Here is a 19,508-nt window from a genome sequence, read left to right as displayed (position 1 = left end):
GTCCAAAAGACCGAATCCGCCCTGTGCCTCCGGTAGCATCAATACACTCAGGGGCAATCTGGGCCGCCGACCCCTCCACAAAAATATCCGCAGGGCTCCATATAACTCATCTAGATCCGCCCGGCGCAACCAAAGCGGCAGAGTCTGTAGCAAATAGAGCCAACACGGCACTATCATCATGTTATATAAGAAAATTCGACCTGCCATGGAGACTGGCAGAGCTCCCCATAGGCGGAGGCTCTCAATAGACCGTCGAAGTAGGGGTCGGACATTGATCTCATATAGGCGAGATAACGACGCTGGGATGAAAACTCCCAGATATTTTACCTGTAAGGAGGCCTCCTTCATGGGGAAATCTGACCAATTATGCGCGATACTTAAATGGATAGGCAAAGCCTCAGATTTAGATACATTAAGCTTCAGACCCGATAGTGCTCCAAACGAATCAAACAGGTCCAACAAAGGGGAAAGATGAGCAACCGGATCGGTGAGGAGGACCATGATATCATCCGCGAAGGCCATGCATCTCAAGGATGAGCCCCTCATCTCCACTCCCACGATCGAAGGATGGGTGCGGATACCCAATAATAGAGGTTCTAGAAATAAGATGTAAAGTAGTGGGGACAAAGGGCAGCCCTGCCTAGTGCCTCGCCGCAGAGAGAAAACCGAGGATGGTTGCCCATTGACCAGCACCGCAGCTTCCGGATTGGAGTATAGTGCTTGTAGAGCCCCCATAAAAAACCCCCCAATCCCATATCGTTGTAACAAGGGGAACAGAAAAGCCCACTCCACCCGGTCAAAGGCCTTTTCGGAGTCAAAACTAATAGCCAGAGCTCGCTGTTCCTGGGAAGTGCAATGGGCCAGTGCAATCAAGAGCTTACGGACATTATGACCTGCCTGTCTCCCCTTCACAAAACCCGCTTGTTCCACCCCTACCAACGATGGAACCATAGGGGCCAATCTATTAGCCATTATTCGGGCTAAAATTTTTAAGTCAACGTTGATAAGTGAGATAGGGCGGTAAGACTCCACCAGAAGCGGGTCTTTACCAGGTTTAGGTAAAACTGTTATCAACGCCCGATTGGATCCCATCGGAAACTGTCCCCCGTCCACTGACTGTTGAAAATAGTTTCGCAGCGGGTCCGCCACATAGCCTTGGAGTATCCTATAGAACTCCCCACTATAACCGTCCGGGCCCGGGGACTTACAGAGAGGAAGAGTCTTTAGTACCCCCAATACCTCCTCCCGAGTAATTACGGTGGCCAATCTGTCTCTATCCTCCTCTGAAAGGCTCGGTAGGGGTAGAGAGTCTAAGTAGTCTTGAATCTGAACATCCTTATCCACCACCTCCGCCGAGTAAAGGTTACTATAAAATGTAACAAAGAGCCGTTCTAAATGGGATTGTGCTGTCACTAGTCGTCCCCCGGCCTCCCTGAGAGAGGTAATGGAAGAAGACCCCCTCCGCGCCCTAGTTAACTGAGCCAGCATTCTACCCGGCTTGTTGCCAAAGCGATGTAACCTATACTTATAGTAAAAGAGGGTCTTTTGGGCTCGTTCATGTAAAAGGGCATGGAGCGCCGACTGCGCCATCCGAAATTCCCGTTTATGAGATCCCGTAGGGGACCGCAGGGCCAAAAGCCTGCTCTCCCTAACCTTGCGCTCAAGGGCCAGAATCCTGGCCGCCAACATTTTCTTTTTACGAGCGCAATATGCCAACACCGCACCCCTAAGCACCGCCTTAGCTGTTTCCCAAAAGAGACATCCATCCCCAATATGCTCCCCATTGAATTCTACATAATCTCGCCACTGTTGCTCAAGGAAAGTTTTGAATTCAGGGTCTGAGTACAATGCTACAGGAAATCTCCATTTACCCCCTCCACCCTGTTGGCCCCCTGTCAAGTTCACATCCATCCACACCGGAGTGTGGTCAGAAATGACCAGCGCACCTATTTCTGAGGTATATACTGCTGAAAAGAAAGAGCGAGACAAGAAGACAAAATCAATTCTAGATGAAGAATCATGTGCTCTAGAGGAATGTGTGTAGTCTTTTTCATCAGGGTGCAGAGTTCTCCAAACATCCACCAAATTCAAAGCATCCATCCACGCCCTTAGCCCATTGTCAGATCTACCCGACGGCCGGAGGTCTCCCCTGACAGAATCCAATACGGGATCCAAAACAGAATTAAAGTCCCCCAAGAATATCATAGGGACCTCCGGCGTCAGAGAGACGGACATCAGAATCCCCAAAAGTTTCTTGTAAAAGGCTCGTTGGGCACTATTGGGAGCATATACTGAGACCAAAAGCACCGGCCTATGGGATAGCTTGCCCTGAACTATCACATAATGGCCATCTGGATCTGAAATAATTCGGGAATGTTCAAAGGGTATCGCTTTATGGATCAGTAAGGCCACCCCGGCCTTTGCCTTAGGGGAAGAGGCTGAAAAGCATTGCCCTACCCACGACCTTTTCAATTTACCATGTTCTACTTCACTAAGTTTAGTCTCCTGCAACCCCACAATATCTGCCTGGTGTCTTGCTAAATGTTGTAAAATCTTAGTCCTCTTAATAGGAGAATTGATTCCCGAAACATTCCACGTCACACAGCGAACTCCTCTCTTAGGGGACATCCCACACAAAATTCATGTCCACTTTCAAACCATAGAAAGAGAAACTCGTTGCCAGGAGTCCCAGCCCTCCCCCTAGCAACCAACCATCCAATCCCCTTTCATCCATGTCCACGTCAACACCACACACATCCCCTCCCTCCCCCCCCCTCCCAGGACCCTCACAACCCCTCCCCACCCTACCTCCCCCCTTGAAATACCACCACCACGCCATGGAGGGCTTACAGAGGCCCAGTCCCCCTCCCCCGACCCATATAAACAGTGCCCCAAATATTCCCATCTCTAAAGCACAACATAGTAAACCAGAATTTAACACATAAATATGTCTATTCCCCATCCCAGCTAAGTTAACAAGCCCGGGTGTCCTCACCGAGTGCAGCCCTTAAGCCCCTTAGAAAAAACCCATCTAGTGAGTACTGATAAGCCAGCACTTAGCATATGAACATAGTCTCACAGACCCTAGAGCCATAGAAACAGCATACATCAAGGCAGTCTCACTGAAAGCCCTGGAAAGGGGCTCACCCGTTCTTCAGCAGCCTTAGGCCGCCAGTCACTGGACGCCAGGAGCCAGCGCGCCCCTTCAGGTGCGAGCAGCCAAATCAGGATACCAGGCGTTCAGCTGCGCGCGGGCCGCCGCACTCGTGTCAAACACTACAGGTTGTCCATTGTAAAGAACCCGAAGTTTGGCTGGAAATTGTAGGGTAAACCGCAACTGTTTCTCCACCAAGATTTTGCAGACGGGCGAATAGCCTCTCCGCAGGGCCGCCACCTGCGCCGAGTAGTCCTGAAACAGCAGAATCCTATGGTTCTGGAATAAGAGTTCTTTCCGTTGTCTAAAGTTCTTCAACAGCAAATCCTTAATAGCAAAATTCAGGATGCGTATGATCACTATTCTGGGTTTAGGTGACCCCTCCTGCTTTCTGCCCAGTCTGTGAGCCCTCTCAATCCTGAGAGGGCCGAAGGTAGAGGCTAAAAGCAGCTCCTCCGCTAGCCATTTTTCCAGCACTGTATGTAGGTCAGAATCCAGCACAGTCTCTGGGATGCCTACCAAACGTAAGTTATTTCGCCTGGAGCGATTCTCCAGGTCTTCCAGCTTGTCTGATGTGCCTTGGACTGTACATTTGAGCTGACGCAGTTCTTCCTGCACCAGAGTGAGGGAATCTTCGGTAGTGCTCACACGCTGCTCCACCTCAGTCACCCGGTTATTGAAGGTAGTCACTGAGGCTGAGAGTGATGCCAGGGATTCGGTAACCTGATCCAGCCTAGTCCCCAGTGCCAGAACCACCGCCTCCGTAATTCGTGCGACCATGTCCTCGCACGTGGCTTCCGCGGTCTCCGGGGCGCCCGCCATTTTGTTTTCGGCCCCCACTCCCGGCTTCGGTTTTTCGCGCTCCTTTCTGCCGCCTCTAGTTGCCATCTCCGGGGTTCCTTTTTGGACAAATTTGTCCATATAATTGCTGGCTGGTTATGAAGCAATTTGGGGTATTTTCGCATAGAGAATCTTGTTCAAAAGGGCCGGTGCAGAGGGAGAACAGCGGAGCTCAGGGGAAACACGTCTTCCCTGCGCTCTGCACGGCCACGCCCCCCCAGCAAGATGACTTTAATACCAAACCTCCCTCCAGCGTTGGCAAGCCGCAGCACGCTAAACAGGCTGCTTCGCGGCAGAGGGACTCAACTGCAGGAGAAAGCCCGAAGCAGCCTGTTTAGTGTGCTGCGGCTGCCAACGCTGGAGGGAGGTTTGCGCCGGTATGTGCAGGAGCGGTATGTCCCTCCCAGTCCAGTACGTGTGCAGCACATTGCGCGGCGCATCCTCCCACGATCCTGGGTCGGCCACAGCGCTCCAGTGTGGGCTCTAACCACGCATCCGCTCTCCTGCCTGCCACGGACCTACGGATCACGGAAGCACGCAGGCAGGAGTGCGCATGCGCGGCTAGCTTTTTATTATATAGGATGCAAACAAAGGCTTTCTTAGGCTTGATAGTTTTTCTGTTTCTTGATTTACTACCTACTTCCCCGTAGGCATGGTTTTCAGATTTTTATTTTGCAAGGCTGAGATCTTTTGGAAGTAAATCATTCTAGCCATTGGTTCTGTGGTAGATGGCAAAGGATAATAATAACACTACATACAACTCCCTTCTACTCAAAAACACACTCCAAAGAAAAAGAGGGTAAAGTGGAAATGAGTGACAGAATCCCTCCTAGTGCAAAGGCTTCAAAAACCGATGTGAAGGAATATAAAGGAAAAAGTGTCAGAGCTCCCCCCCCCCCCCCCCCCACATACACCTACTTGAGTGAAACAAGTGTGGGAAAAATCTCCAGGAGTAAATCTCATCATAGGCATAAAAATCCTTTCACATTGTGAGATGTTACAAGCCTTAAGCAATGCAGAGAAAGCACAGATTTAATCCTTGAGCACTCTCAGTTGCATACTAGCTTCACTTAAATAATCATGAAGAAAAAGCATGTATACTTATCCCATGCAACGGTAAGTATGTGAGCAAGTGTCCCATCGACGCGGTGCCCAGTGTTTCACCAGAAACGGCTGCTTCAGGATGTGCTGGCTCCTGTGAACAGTGCAAAAGCCCAGCTCAAAGACTGTGACAGCAAGAAAATAAAAAAAACTCCAATAAAAACAAACATCTTTCTTGCTGCTGGCATACCCAACCACTTGAAACTCCTCTGCTCCTATGTGGCCTCCCAAAAATGGCCGCGGCAAACCTCACCAGATCAATCCCTGACATCAGCGAGAACTAGCCTATGGCAGTGAAAGTCAAATAAGCCCCGCCCCGAAACAGAAACGGGGAGGGAATTCGAAAATGCACTACATATGGGTAGAAAAACTGTTCCCCTTAAAATTATCACATTTGATTCCAATCCATCCGAATATTAACGCCTATGGGTTCTTCACTGTTGAGAGTATGGATCCAAAATAATAATAAGTTTCTTTGATGAGTAAAAGAATCTTCAAAATCTGAATCCTCCTTCAGCAGATCCCAATGATGTCTCACCACTTCCACAATCTTCCTAGTAATAAGTGCAAATTGTAAAACACACGTAAGGGTTTGCTTATCTTGTTCCCATTGATTCTGAACAAAGGATAGTAGACAGGTAGATGAGAGGGATAAAGCAAAATGCAAAAGAATGAAGGTTAGACAAAGTCACCATCAAAAAGATATAAAAAGGATGAAATCAGTCCAGAGAAAGGCTACTAAAATGGTGCATGGTCTTAGTCATAAGATGTATAAGCACAGATTTAAAGATCTCAATAGGTCTACTTTGGAGGAAAGGCAATAACAAGGAGATATGTTGGAGATGTTTAAATACCTAAATAAAAGTGCATTAGTCAAGTCTCTTTCACCTAAAAGGAAGCTCTGGAATGAGAGGTCATAGAATGAAGTTAAGAGGTGATAGGCTCAGGAGTAATCTAAGAAAATACAGAAAGGGTGGTAGATGCATAGAACAGTCATCTCCTGGAAGATGTGGTAGAGACAGAGACTGTATCTGAATTCAAGAATGCCTGGGATAGGCCCATGGGATCTCTTACAGAGAGAAAGAGATAATGGTTACTGTGGATGGGCAGACTGGATGGTCCATTTGGCCTTTATTTGCCATCAAGTTTCTATATGGACAGAGATGCAACCAAGCAAATAACTCACAATCAATTTTCATCTAGACACCATCAGTGAAACATCAACTTGGTGTTTCTACGTGATTTACAGCAGCTCTAAATACCACAGTTTAAAATGTGCTACTATATGCATTATCATGTATTATAAAATGGTATGTTCCTCAGCAATATGGCTGCTTTATACACAGGGATATCTAGACACAGCCAGTACACCCAAAGTTAAGTCAAAACCTTTCCAAAATGACAGCTTGCCATGGATGCCATTTACTTATGTAAATATTGATATTTTCATCTGTAAATCAGGAATAATACTTCTAAAATAATCATCCTGTATTTTTCAACCAGTGTTCCATAAGCATCCTTAACCGGTTCTATACAATTTGACAATATATTACAATAGTGTGCATTTATCCAAAATAGTTGAATGCATGATGGATTCTCCTTTGATAAAATAACAACTGCCTATTTTAATTCAATTGACATGAGTTATTTATAAAGTAGCAAATTTGTGAGGCAATCAAATGGAGTCAATGTTTGCTTTTCATGTTAGTTATGGAGGTTGAGTGTCCACTTATTTTCAGCTGTCCTCAGAATAGCAGTGCTGAATATATGCAATGATGATTATCATATGCTGCTCTAGCAAGGAGCAGATCAATATACTTTGTGATTACCCTAAAATACATACAAAGTATAACATGGGCTCTTGTGTCTTCATATCAAAAATCAAGACGAGGCTTTGGGAATCATCCTTAATTCAAAAAATGCAGAGCAACTTTTGTTTCTGGCTCTAAGAGTTGCTAAAACAACCAGGATCTCCCAAGACTAGAGGTATTGCTTTTCTAATTTTTCTGGAAATTGGGTCTGCCTATGGTGGGAACATACTTTTGACATACGATTTAACTGGATGCAGATCATTTCAGCAATAAGTGGAATATAAATTTTGTCTTTGGTTCTTTAGCATACTCTATGATGTATTGTGTTTCATTCTGGAATGTGAGTTGTAGGTTCTAGATTGAGACATTGAATATAAAGATTCTGCATTGGTTGCTACGGTTGTTTACTACTGAGTTATTCTCAACTGAGACGCTGTTAGGAGTTTGGAGATGGCATACGTCTTGAGATCAGTGGTTAACTCTGTGCGTTTGTTGCATTCTAGAGTAAGTTAATATCTTCTGATGTATTTTATGGGAGCCTTACTCTTCACATTAGCAAGTGCTTTGCAGAGGTTTCAATGCTTTTGATAAAGTTAAGTCCCAGGTCTGGAGCTACTCTGAAGTGGCTGTTTCTCGTATCCATTTGAAACTAACTTAAACGCAAGTCACCACAAAGCTGTTGATAGCTTGAAAACAATGATAACATGAATATTTTGATAAAAGAGCTGTAGATTCTATACAGAGGAACTGACAACTATAGTTTGTTGCCTTTAACTCCAGTAATTTGTTCTTTAAGAAATTGTAAAATAAAATACCTATCCTAATATCTGTGCTTGCTTTTCCAATAAAACTTGCAATTCTTTGAGATTTATATTATCTCAAATTTGTGTAAATCTTGATAAAAAATTGTTTTTTGCTGATGTCATGTTTGAAGCACTTGTGGTCCATTTTGTAAGGAGTTTCTGTTATTACAACATTCACCTAGAAAATAATATCTTTGGTTTTTATTTTAAAAATATGTATGTCAACCTGTAACCGTTCTGAGCTGTTTAGGGAGAATAGAATAGAAAATGAATTAATTACTTATGTAAGTTTTAGGGACAGTTTGAAAGTGCTGAGCCTCAGGGTATCTGAGATGCAGAGCCAGTTATGCATACCTCTGCATAGACATGCATTGGCTTCTTGCTTCTTTGGTTTTGGAAGAGGGTATTCTTTAAGGGAATAGTTTTAGAAATCTTTTTTCCACTCATAAAGCCTGTTTTAGACACACTGAAAAGCAAGATCCCCAGCTCTGCCCATCCTTGAGGTTCCAACTTAATGCCATTTGATTTCCATCTCTTTTGAAAGTGAAGTGACATCTTTATGGGCATTTTATTCAGCTTAAAATTACTGTTAGCAACTGAAGAGACAAGATATACAGTAGTGATGGCTTTCAAAATCTTGCTCTTCGTTGACAGAAATGTGTGGCAAATGCTAACATTTATATAGAAAAGTAAATATATGTAATAAAAGAGTATGTTTCAAATATTATTTTGGGGTTTTATTTTTAATTTATTACAATATCTTCATTTAAACAAATGTTATGGAGATAGAACCATTACTTTTCATTTAACCTGTGTAAAAATAATCATGTGGTCAATATTTAAGGTGATTTAAACAGTTCCTGGCCAGTTAAATGGCTTGTAGGTGGCTAACTGAGCATATTCAACAGCACTTAACTGGATAATGCCCCTGAAAATGCAAATATAGCAGCCACCTGACTCTTTTTCTTCTTTCCAGCTGTCTACTATCCTCAATAGTAGTGCAGGAGGAGTCCAGAAGGAGGTCCAGCAGGAGATCACCAACAATTCTGCAGACCAGGAAGAGATCAAAAACACCTCTGTAGAACAATCACAGAATGGTGTGGCTGAAGGATCAAGCCAGTCACTTACCATCCGAGAGGTAAAATCTTGGTGTAAACTGCTCATTAAACCATGTTAAAATGTTTTTCAGTGTCACACCTCTCCCTCCATCACTATGTCCAACATTCTTTCCCCTTGCATCCCCTTCAATCTGTCCCTCTGTTCCCTGTTCCCTTTCCACCACCATATCCAACATTTCTCCCTCTCATCCTTCTCTTCCCCATGTATCTCTACTTCACTCTGCTCTCTCTCTCTCTATGCCCAATTTTCCTCTTTCTTCCTTTCCCCATGTGCACCATCTTTCCCTTTCACTTACACACTCAGCCCCAACAATTCTCCCTTTCTATCCCCTCCCTTGTGTCCCAAGGTCATGCCTCCTCCCTTCCTTCTGTGTCCTGAATTTGTCCCCCTCCCTGCATTCCAACCTTTGTCCCAAATCCATGTTCCTCTCATGTTCCAATGTGCTCCTCCTCCCCCCTCTATTCTCCCTTTGTCCCATGTTATCCCTTCTCTCCCTTAATTGATCAGAGCCATCCAGCTGGGCATGCACCCCTCTGCCGAAACCAGATCAGTTTCAGGAACAGGAAGATATGACAGAGATGATTAAATACCCATGTGGAATAAATGCGCATGAGTCAAGTCTCTTTCATCTGAAAGGAAGCTCTGGAATGAGAGGGCATAGGATAAAGTTAAGAGGTGATAGGCACAGGAGTAATCTAAGGAAATACAGAAAGGGTGGTAGATGCATAGAACAGTCATCTCCTTGAAGATGTGGTAGAGACAGAGACTGTATCTGAATTCAAGAATGCCTGGGATAGGCCCATGGGATCTCTTACAGAGAGAAAGAGATAATGGTTACTGTGGATGGGCAGACTGGATGGTCCATTTGGCCTTTATTTGCCATCAAGTTTCTATATGGACAGAGATGCAACCAAGCAAATAACTCACAATCACTTTTCATCTAGACACCATCAGTGAAACATCAACTTGGTGTTTCTACGTGATTTACAGCAGCTCTAAATACCACAGTTTAAAATGTGCTACTATATGCATTATCATGTATTATAAAATGGTATGTTCCTCAGCAATATGGCTGCTTTATACACAGGGATATCTAGACACAGCCAGTACACCCAAAGTTAAGTCAAAACCTTTCCAAAATGACAGCTTGCCATGGATGCCATTTACTTATGTAAATATTGATATTTTCATCTGTAAATCAGGAATAATACTTCTAAAATAATCATCCTTCTGTATTTTTCAACCAGTGTTCCATAAGCATCCTTAACCGGTTCTATACAATTTGACAATATATTACAATAGTGTGCATTTATCCAAAATAGTTGAATGCATGATGGATTCTCCTTTGATAAAATAACAACTGCCTATTTTAATTCAATTGACATGAGTTATTTATAAAGTAGCAAATTTGTGAGGCAATCAAATGGAGTCAATGTTTGCTTTTCATGTTAGTTATGGAGGTTGAGTGTCCACTTATTTTCAGCACTGCTGTCCTCAGAATAGCAGTGCTGAATATATGCAATGATGATTATCATATGCTGCTCTAGCAAGGAGCAGATCAATATACTTTGTGATTACCCTAAAATAAATACAAAGTATAACATGGGCTCTTGTGTCTTCATATCAAAAATCAAGACGAGGCTTTGGGAATCATCCTTAATTCAAAAAATACAGAGCAACTTTTGTTTCTGGCTCTAAGAGTTGCTAAAACAACCAGGATCTCCCAAGACTAGAGTTATTGCTTTTCTAATTTTTCTGGAAATTGGGTCTGCCTATGGTGGGAACATACTTTTGACATACGATTTAACTGGATGCAGATCATTTCAGCAATAAGTGGAATATAAATCTTGTCTTTGGTTCTTTAGCATACTCTATGATGTATTGTGTTTCATTCTGGAATGTGAGTTGTAGGTTCTAGATTGAGACATTGAATATAAAGATTCTGCATTGGTTGCTACGGTTGTTTACTACTGAGTTATTCTCAACTGAGACGCTGTTAGGAGTTTGGAGATGGCATACGTCTTGAGATCAGTGGTTAACTCTGTGCGTTTGTTGCATTCTAGAGTAAGTTAATATCTTCTGATGTATTTTATGGGAGCCTTACTCTTCACATTAGCAAGTGCTTTGCAGAGGTTTCAATGCTTTTGATAAAGTTAAGTCCCAGGTCTGGAGCTACTCTGAAGTGGCTGTTTCTCGTATCCATTTGAAACTAACTTATACGCAAGTCACCACAAAGCTGTTGATAGCTTGAAAACAATGATAATGTGAATATTTTGATAAAAGAGCTGTAGATTCTACACTGAGGAACTGACAACTATAGTTTGTTGCCTTTAACTCCAGTAATTTGTTCTTTAAGAAATTATAAAGTAAAATATCTATCCTAATATCTGTGCTTGCTTTTCCAATAAACTTGCAATTCATTGAGATTTATATTATCTCAAATTTGTGTAAATCTTGATAAAAAATTGTTTTTTGCTGATGTCATGTTTGAAGCACTTGTGGTCCATTTTGTAAGGAGTTTCTGTTATTACAACATTCACCTAGAAAATAATATCTTTGATTTTTATTTTAAAAATATGTATGTCAACCTGTAACCGTTCGAGCTTCTTAGGGAGAATAGAATAGAAAATGAATTAATTACTTATGTAAGTTTTAGGGACAGTTTGAAAGTGCTGAGCCTCAGGGTATCTGAGATGCAGAGCCAGTTATGCATACCTCTGCATAGACATGCATTGGCTTCTTGCTTCTTTGGTTTTGGAAGAGGGTATTCTTTAAGGGAATAGTTTTAGAAATCTTTTTTCCACTCATAAAGCCTGTTTTAGACACACTGAAAAGCAAGATCCCCAGCTCTGCCCATCCTTGAGGTTCCAACTTAATGCCATACGATTTCCATCTCTTTTGAAAGTGAAGTGACATCTTTATGGACATTTTATTCAGCTTGAAATTACTGTTAGCAACTGAAGAGACAAGATATACAGTAGTGATGGCTTCCAAAATCTTGCTCTTCGTTGACAGAAATGTGTGGCAAATGCTAACAACTATATAGAAAAGTAAATATATGTAATAAAAGAGTATGTTTCAAATATTATTTTGGGATTTTATTTTTAATTTATTACAATATTTTCATTTAAACAAATGTTATGGAGATAGAACCATTACTTTTCATTTAACCTGTGTAAAAATAATCATGTGGTCGATATTTAAGGTGATTTAAACAATTCCTGGCCAGGAAGGATTACACTAAATTGAATTATACTTTTTGGTGGAATTCAATTTGTCATATATATAAAATGGAAAAAGTATTGGCATTACAACAAGGTTATATTAACAAATTTAATAAAATATGGAGACCATTGACAATTTATTCCACTGATCAGATATAATAACACATGTATAGAACATATAGAAGGGGTAGGGAGGGAAAATTATTGTAATATTAATATGATATAAATTCTGAAAAAGGGTTTATTTAATTCACATTGTAAGAAAATTTAATGATAATTTCAAGTGTTTTTTTGTATAATTGAATGTATTACATGTATTTCACTTGATGTAAGAATTTAAAAAAAAGAATAAAAAATATTTATACAAAAAAAAAATAAAATAAATGACTTGTAGGTGGATAAGTGAGTATATTCAACAGCACTTAACTGGATAGTGCCCCTGAAAATGCCAAGTTAGCAGGCACCTGACTATTTTTCTTCTTTCCAGCTGTCTACTATCCTCAATAGTAGTGCAGGAGGAGTCCAGAAGGAGGTCCAGCAGGAGACCACCAACAATTCTGCAGACCAGGAAAAGATCAAAAACACCTCCATGGACCAATCACAGCATGGTGTGGCTGAAGGATCAAGCCAGTCACTTACCATCCGAGAAGTAAAATCTTGCTGTACACTTTGCTTATTAAACCATATTAAAATGTTTTTCAGTGCCACATCTCTCCCTCCATCACGATGTCCAATATTCCTCCCCTTTGCATCTCCTTCAATCTGTTCAAAGCATTTTGTAGATGAGACCATTAAGGACCTGGTTATTATAGATAGTTCAGTGCATTTCTTGGAATCAGCTGCTATAGCACATTTTCTCATTTGAATATTTTTCTTCTTTCTAGCTGTGTACTATCCTCAATAGTAGTGCAGGAGGAGTCCAGGAGGAGGTCCAGCAGGAGGTCACCAACAATTCTGCAGACCAGGAAGAGATCAAAAACACCTCCGTGGACCAATCACAGCATGGTGTGGCTGAAGGATCAAACCAGTCACTTACCATCCGAAAGGTAAAATCTTGGTGTACACTTTGCCTATTAAACCATATTAAAATGTTTTTCAATGCCACATCTCTCCCTCCATCACAATGTCCAATATTCCTCTCCTTTGCATCTCCTTCAATCTGTTCAAAGCATTTTGTAAATGAGACCATTAAGGACCTGGTTATTATAGATAGTTCAGTGCATTTCTTGGAATCAGCTGCTAAAGCACATTTTCTCATTTGAATATTTTTCTTCTTTCTAGCTGTGTACTATCCTCAATAGTAGTGCAGGAGGAGTCCAGGAGGAGGTCCAGCAGGAGATCACCAACAATTCTGCAGACCAGGAAGAGATCAAAAACACCTCCATGGACCAATCACAGCATGGTGTGGCTGAAGGATCAAGCCAGTCACTTACCATCCGAGAGGTAAAATCTTGGTGTACACTTTGCTTATTAAACCATATTAAAATGTTTTTCAGTGCCACATCTCTCTCTGCATCACGATGTCCAATATTCCTCCCCTTTGCATCCCCTTCAATCTGTTCAAAGCATTTTGTAGATGAGACCATTAAGGACCTGGTTATTATAGATAGTTCAGTGCATTTCTTGGAATCAGCTGCTAAAGCACATTTTCTCATTTGAATATTTTTCTTCTTTCCAGCTGTCTACTATCCTCAATAGTAGTGCAGGAGGAGTCCAGGAGGAGGTCCAGCAGGAGATCACCAACAATTCTGCAGACCAGGAAGAGATCAAAAACACCTCCGTGGACCAATCACAGCATGGTGTGGCTGAAGGATCAAGCCAGTCACTTACCATTCGAGAGGTAAAATCTTGGTGTACACTTTGCCTATTAAACCATATTAAAATGTTTTTCAATGCCACATCTCTCCCTCCATCACAATGTCCAATATTCCTCTCCTTTGCATCTCCTTCAATCTGTTCAAAGCATTTTGTAGATGAGACCATTAAGGACCTGGTTATTATAGATAGTTCAGTGCATTTCTTGGAATCAGCTGCTAAAGCACATTTTCTCATTTGAATATTTTTCTTCTTTCCAGCTGTCTACTATCCTCAATAGTAGTGCAGGAGGAGTCCAGGAGGAGGTCCAGCAGGAGATCACCAACAATTCTGCAGACCAGGAAGAGATCAAAAACACCTCCGTGGACCAATCACAGCATGGTGTGGCTGAAGGATCAAACCAGTCACTTACCATCCGAAAGGTAAAATCTTGGTGTACACTTTGCCTATTAAACCATATTAAAATGTTTTTCAATGCCACATCTCTCCCTCCATCACGATGTTCAATATTCCTCTTCTTTGCATCCCCTTCAATCTGTTCAAAGCATTTTTTAGATGAGACCATTAAGGACCTGGTTATTATAGATAGTTCAGTGCATTTCTTGGAATCAGCTGCTAAAGCACATTTTCTCATTTGAATATTTTTCTTCTTTCCAGCTGTCTACTATCCTCAATAGTAGTGCAGGAGGAGTCCAGGAGGAGGTCCAGCAGGAGATCACCAACAATTCTGCAGACCAGGAAGAGATCAAAAACACCTCCATGGACCAATCACAGCATGGTGTGGCTGAAGGATTAAGCCAGTCACTTACCATCCGAGAGGTAAAATCTTGGTGTACACTTTGCTTATTAAACCATATTAAAATGTTTTTCAGTGCCACATCTCTCTCTGCATCACGATGTCCAATATTCCTCCCCTTTGCATCCCCTTCAATCTGTTCAAAGCATTTTGTAGATGAGACCATTAAGGACCTGGTTATTATAGATAGTTCAGTGCATTTCTTGGAATCAGCTGCTAAAGCACATTTTCTCATTTGAATATTTTTCTTCTTTCCAGCTGTCTACTATCCTCAATAGTAGTGCAGGAGGAGTCCAGGAGGAGGTCCAGCAGGAGGTCACCAACAATTCTGCAGACCAGGAAGAGATCAAAAACACCTCCGTGGACCAATCACAGCATGGTGTGGCTGAAGGATCAAGCCAGTCACTTACCATCCGAGAGGTAAAATCTTGGTGTAAACTTTTCTCATTAAACCATGTTAAAATGTTTTTCAGTGAGGAGTAGGGCAGCGGCATAGCCAGACATGACATTTAGGAAGGGGAGGAGCTTAGAGTTAACATTGATGAATACTAGGTATATATCCCCCTCCCCCAATTCCATATCTGGTACTAAAACTTTTGTCTGCAAATTTGGGTGTCTGCCCAATTTGAATGCACAATTAAATAACAAGCCAATTAGCATGAAAATTAACCAATGAGAGCTCTGCAGGTCTGACATACTATACAAACTTCACCCTAGGAATACAGCAGCATTTAGAGAGAATAGAGAGAATATCTAGATAGGATTCCTTTTCCACCTATAATGACATAAATCAGCAGCAACACATATTGAGTGTGTTTACCATCTCCTTCTTCATTTTTTAGAGATATAGTGGTGGGAGGTGGGTTTCAGAAACTCACTGCCACATTTTTGAACAAAACTATTGCTCCTCTGATCATTATGCTACACAAACCCATTGGGCAGACAGGGCTACCAGAGTCTGTGTTTATCAGAAGCAGAAAAGAGCTGATGTGAGGTGATTTTTCATTACCGTTATAATCAAATATACCATGATTTATTAATTGGCCCCATCTTATTCTTGGGCAGTGTCTTCATTTTAAAGATGTGTTCAGTGACTTCTCATTCCATATGCGTCAGCAAGATCGCTTAGGTCTAATGCGCAACATCTGTTGTCCTTTCCATCTTTACGGCATATCAACACAAGACGTTCAACAATCTTTTCTGTTACTGCACCCCAAATTTGGAATCTAACACCACTCTATCCAAGGGAAGAAACATCCTTAGACCGTTTTAAATCAAAACTAAAATCCTTTCTATTTAAGGACGCTTTTGATTTATAACTGTTTAAATTTCAGATTGGCTCCCCTTCTCTTATGCGTTTATCTATTTAGTCTTGCTATTCTCTTACTCAGTGGTTCTCATCAATGTCCTGGAGGACCCCCAGCCAGTTGGGCTTTCAAGATAATAATAATAATAATAATAATAATTTATTTCTTATATACCGCTATACCGTGAAGTTCGAAGCGGTTTACAATAAAGATACATTTGACAGTAAATGGGATAGAAACAGTTTACAATAAAGATACGTTTAGTCAGTACATGGGATGCAAGTGGTTTACATTAAAGATTCATTTTGTCAGTACATAGGATACAAATGGGTTACAGTAAAGATATATTTTGTCAGTACATGGGATGCAAGTGGGTTACAATACAAGTGGTTTGCTATCAAGGTGCATTTTGTCAGTGTATGGGATACAGGTGGGTTACAATAAAGATACATTTAGTCAGTACATGGGTTACAATAAAGATATGTTTTGTCAGTACATGGGGTGCAGGTGGGTATCCCTAATGAATATGCATAAAACATATTTATATGCCTGCCTCCTCCATTATATGCAAATCTCTCTCATAGAAACATAGAAACATAGAAGATGACGGCAGAAAAGGGCTACAGCCCATCAAGTCTGCCCACTCTGCTTACCCATCCCCTGTCTATGCCCTAATGACCCAATTTCCTTATCTTGACCCTCGTAGGGATCCCACATGGGTATCCCATTTATTCTTAAAGTCTGGAACGCTGTCTGCCTCGATCACCTGCACTGGAAGCTTGTTCCAATGATCAACCACTCTCTCTGTGAAGAAATACTTTCTGGTGTCGCCATGAAATTTTCCGCCCCTGAGTTTGAGCGGGTGCCCTCTTGTGGCCGAAGGTCCCTTGAGAAAGAAAATATCATCTTCCATTTCAACACATCCCATGAGGTACTTAAATGTTTCGATCATGTCTCCCCTCTCCCTACGTTCCTCGAGAGTGTAGAGCTGCAATTTGTTCACTCTCTCTTCGTACGAGAGACCCTTGAACCCCGAGATCATCCTGGTGGCCGTCCGCTGAACCGATTCAATTCTGCGCACATCTTTACTGTAATGTGGCCTCCAGAATTGCACACAGTATTCCAAATGAGGTCACCATGGCCCTGTACAACGGCATTATGACTTCAGGCTTTCAGCTGACGAAACTTCTATTGATACAACCCAATATCTGCCTTGCCTTAGATGAAGCCTTCTCCACTTGATTGGCAGTTTTCATGTCTGCACTGATGATTACTCCTAAATCTCGTTCTGCTGAAGTCCTAGTTAAAGTTTCTCCATTCAAGAAGTACGTCCTGCATGGATTTCCGTTTCCGAGGTGCATGACCTTACATTTATTAGCATTGAAGCCTAGCTGCCAGGTTGAGGACCAACTTTCCAATGTAAGCAGGTCCTGCGCCATATAATTCTGTAAACTACATTCACTTACTATATTACATAGTTTGGCGTCATCGGCGAATAGTATTATTTTACCTTGAAGTCCTTGAGTCAGATCCCCTATGAATATGTTGAAAAGGAGTGGACCCAGGATCGAGCCCTGCGGCACTCCACTGGTTACCTCCGATGTTTTAGAGAGGGTACCATATTCATTAGGGATATCCTGAAAACCCAACTGGCTGGGGTCCCCTAGGATAGGATTGAGAACCACTGCTCTAACTGATGTAGTTCTTCTCCAAGTCCCATTGTTCTATTATGTCTATCGTACTTGTCGTTAGTCTCAACACATGTGTTTGAATTTTTACTTAATACCCATTTTTAACTTTTATGTACTCCGCTTAGAAGCTTGAATAAGCAGAATAACAAATTTGAAATAAACTTGAAAGGTGGGTGAAGGACACATGATGACTGATACTGAGCTGTGGTGGTGTTTTTCTTTCTTTCTTATTTACCACCTTTTTGAAGACATTCACCTAAGATGGAGACTTTTTTTTTTTTTTTTTTTTAATTATTCATTTTAAAACTTTCATCAAGTGTACAAAAATTGCAACAAATAAAATAGATTTAAACACTTGTACATCTTATCATTATATCTTATAATTGCAAATATAACCCTCCCTCTCCCATCCTGAAATCCCTCCAGTAATTTTTATTTTTCATATAATAGAAACCCACCCCCACCCCACCCTTATCTTACATAGTTAATATAAAAATATTAGAAACATGGCATCAATCATGACAAAAGGACGTTAATGGTTCCCAAATTTTAATAAAGTTTTTATAATTTCCATTTTGCACCGCTATTGATCTTTCCATTCTGTATATGTGACAAACTGAATTCCACCAAAACTTAAAATTAAGCCTACTATGGTCTTTCCAGTTATTAGTAATATGTTGAATGGCTACTCCGGTCAAAATCAATATGGAGACTTTTAATTTTGTTTGCAAAGTATACAGGAAAATCACCGCAGTTCACTTTGGAATGGGCAGGCCGATTCTGTTGTGGGGGTTGTAGAAAGCCTTAGTTGAATTTTCAGCCTGGTCAATGCATGAAGAAATACATTGCTTCTTGGCTACGATACTTTATCATATGTTTCCTACAGTTTAGCAAAATTTATACCATCTTCTTTCTCGTTTCCATCCTTGATGCTTAAGGCTCTGAAGTTTTTAAGAGAACTAGGGCGAGCCTTTGTGAGCGGGACATAAGACCTTTTCCATTTGCAGTTTTCTCTAGGGTCTTAGCTAAGTGTGTATTCAAAATATCAACCTGCTCTCATATTTTATTTTGTATTTGCACACTGCTTTGGTCCACATGTTGGATAAAGTGGTTTATATAAAAAAAAACCAACCCAAATAAACATACTGGATCAGAGCAATGATCCATCTAGACTAGTTTCCTGTTTCCAACAATGTCCAATCTAGATTACAGTATCTGCAGAAACCCAACTAGCAGCAACATTCCTTACTACTGATCAAGGGCAAGCAGTGGCTTCCCCCAAGTCTGTTTCAGTAGCAGAATATGGACTTTGCCTCCAGGAACTTGTCCAAACCTTTCTTAAACCCAGCTACCCCAACTGATATAACACATCTTCTGGCAACGAGTTACAGAGCTTCACTTTTCTTTGAGTACAAATATTTCCTCCTATTTGTTTAAAAAGTATTCCTATATTTTTTCATAAAGGGGCATTTTCAATAGGACATCTAAGTCTGACTTTGGACTTTTCCCACATGACATCCAAAGTCAGAGGTGGAGAAATGGCCATTTTCGAAACCAGCAAAACTGCTAGATGTCCAAATTTATTTTTTCAAAAATCACCTATTTAAATGTCTTGGATGTCAGGCTATCCAACCTTAGCCCATTTAACATCCAAGTTCAAAATGTCCAAATCCAGCCTATTTGGATATGGGAGGGGCCAGCCTTGTAATGGACTGGCCACACAGACATGCCAACACAGCAGTGAGGCACCTTAGAAGGCACTGCTGTGAACTTCACATAAAGGGTGCCAGATGTGTAACTCATCATAACCCCCTTATAATGTATGCTGAGCCCTCCATAACTTTCCT

General features: G+C 41.4%; 1 protein-coding gene across 1 annotated transcript in view; it reads left to right on the top strand.

Annotated features, from left to right (window-relative positions):
- The first annotated feature begins 5,074 nt into the window (after positions 1–5,074).
- The window catches only part of LOC117368553 (rap guanine nucleotide exchange factor 6-like), a 99,687-nt gene continuing 85,253 nt past the window's right edge, over positions 5,075–19,508 (top strand). Inside the window, exons 1-9 of the mRNA XM_033962285.1 lie at positions 5,075–5,110; positions 8,686–8,847; positions 12,540–12,701; positions 12,937–13,098; positions 13,334–13,495; positions 13,731–13,892; positions 14,128–14,289; positions 14,525–14,686; positions 14,922–15,083. Coding sequence (XP_033818176.1) covers positions 5,075–5,110; positions 8,686–8,847; positions 12,540–12,701; positions 12,937–13,098; positions 13,334–13,495; positions 13,731–13,892; positions 14,128–14,289; positions 14,525–14,686; positions 14,922–15,083 — 1,332 coding nt within the window. The remainder of the gene's footprint in view (positions 5,111–8,685; positions 8,848–12,539; positions 12,702–12,936; positions 13,099–13,333; positions 13,496–13,730; positions 13,893–14,127; positions 14,290–14,524; positions 14,687–14,921; positions 15,084–19,508) is intronic.

This window comes from Geotrypetes seraphini, chromosome 10, assembly GCF_902459505.1.
Source record: "Geotrypetes seraphini chromosome 10, aGeoSer1.1, whole genome shotgun sequence".
Lineage (NCBI taxonomy): Eukaryota > Metazoa > Chordata > Amphibia > Gymnophiona > Dermophiidae > Geotrypetes > Geotrypetes seraphini.
The sequence above is the reverse complement of the archived record's forward strand: the minus strand, read 5'-3'. Positions and strand labels throughout refer to the sequence as shown.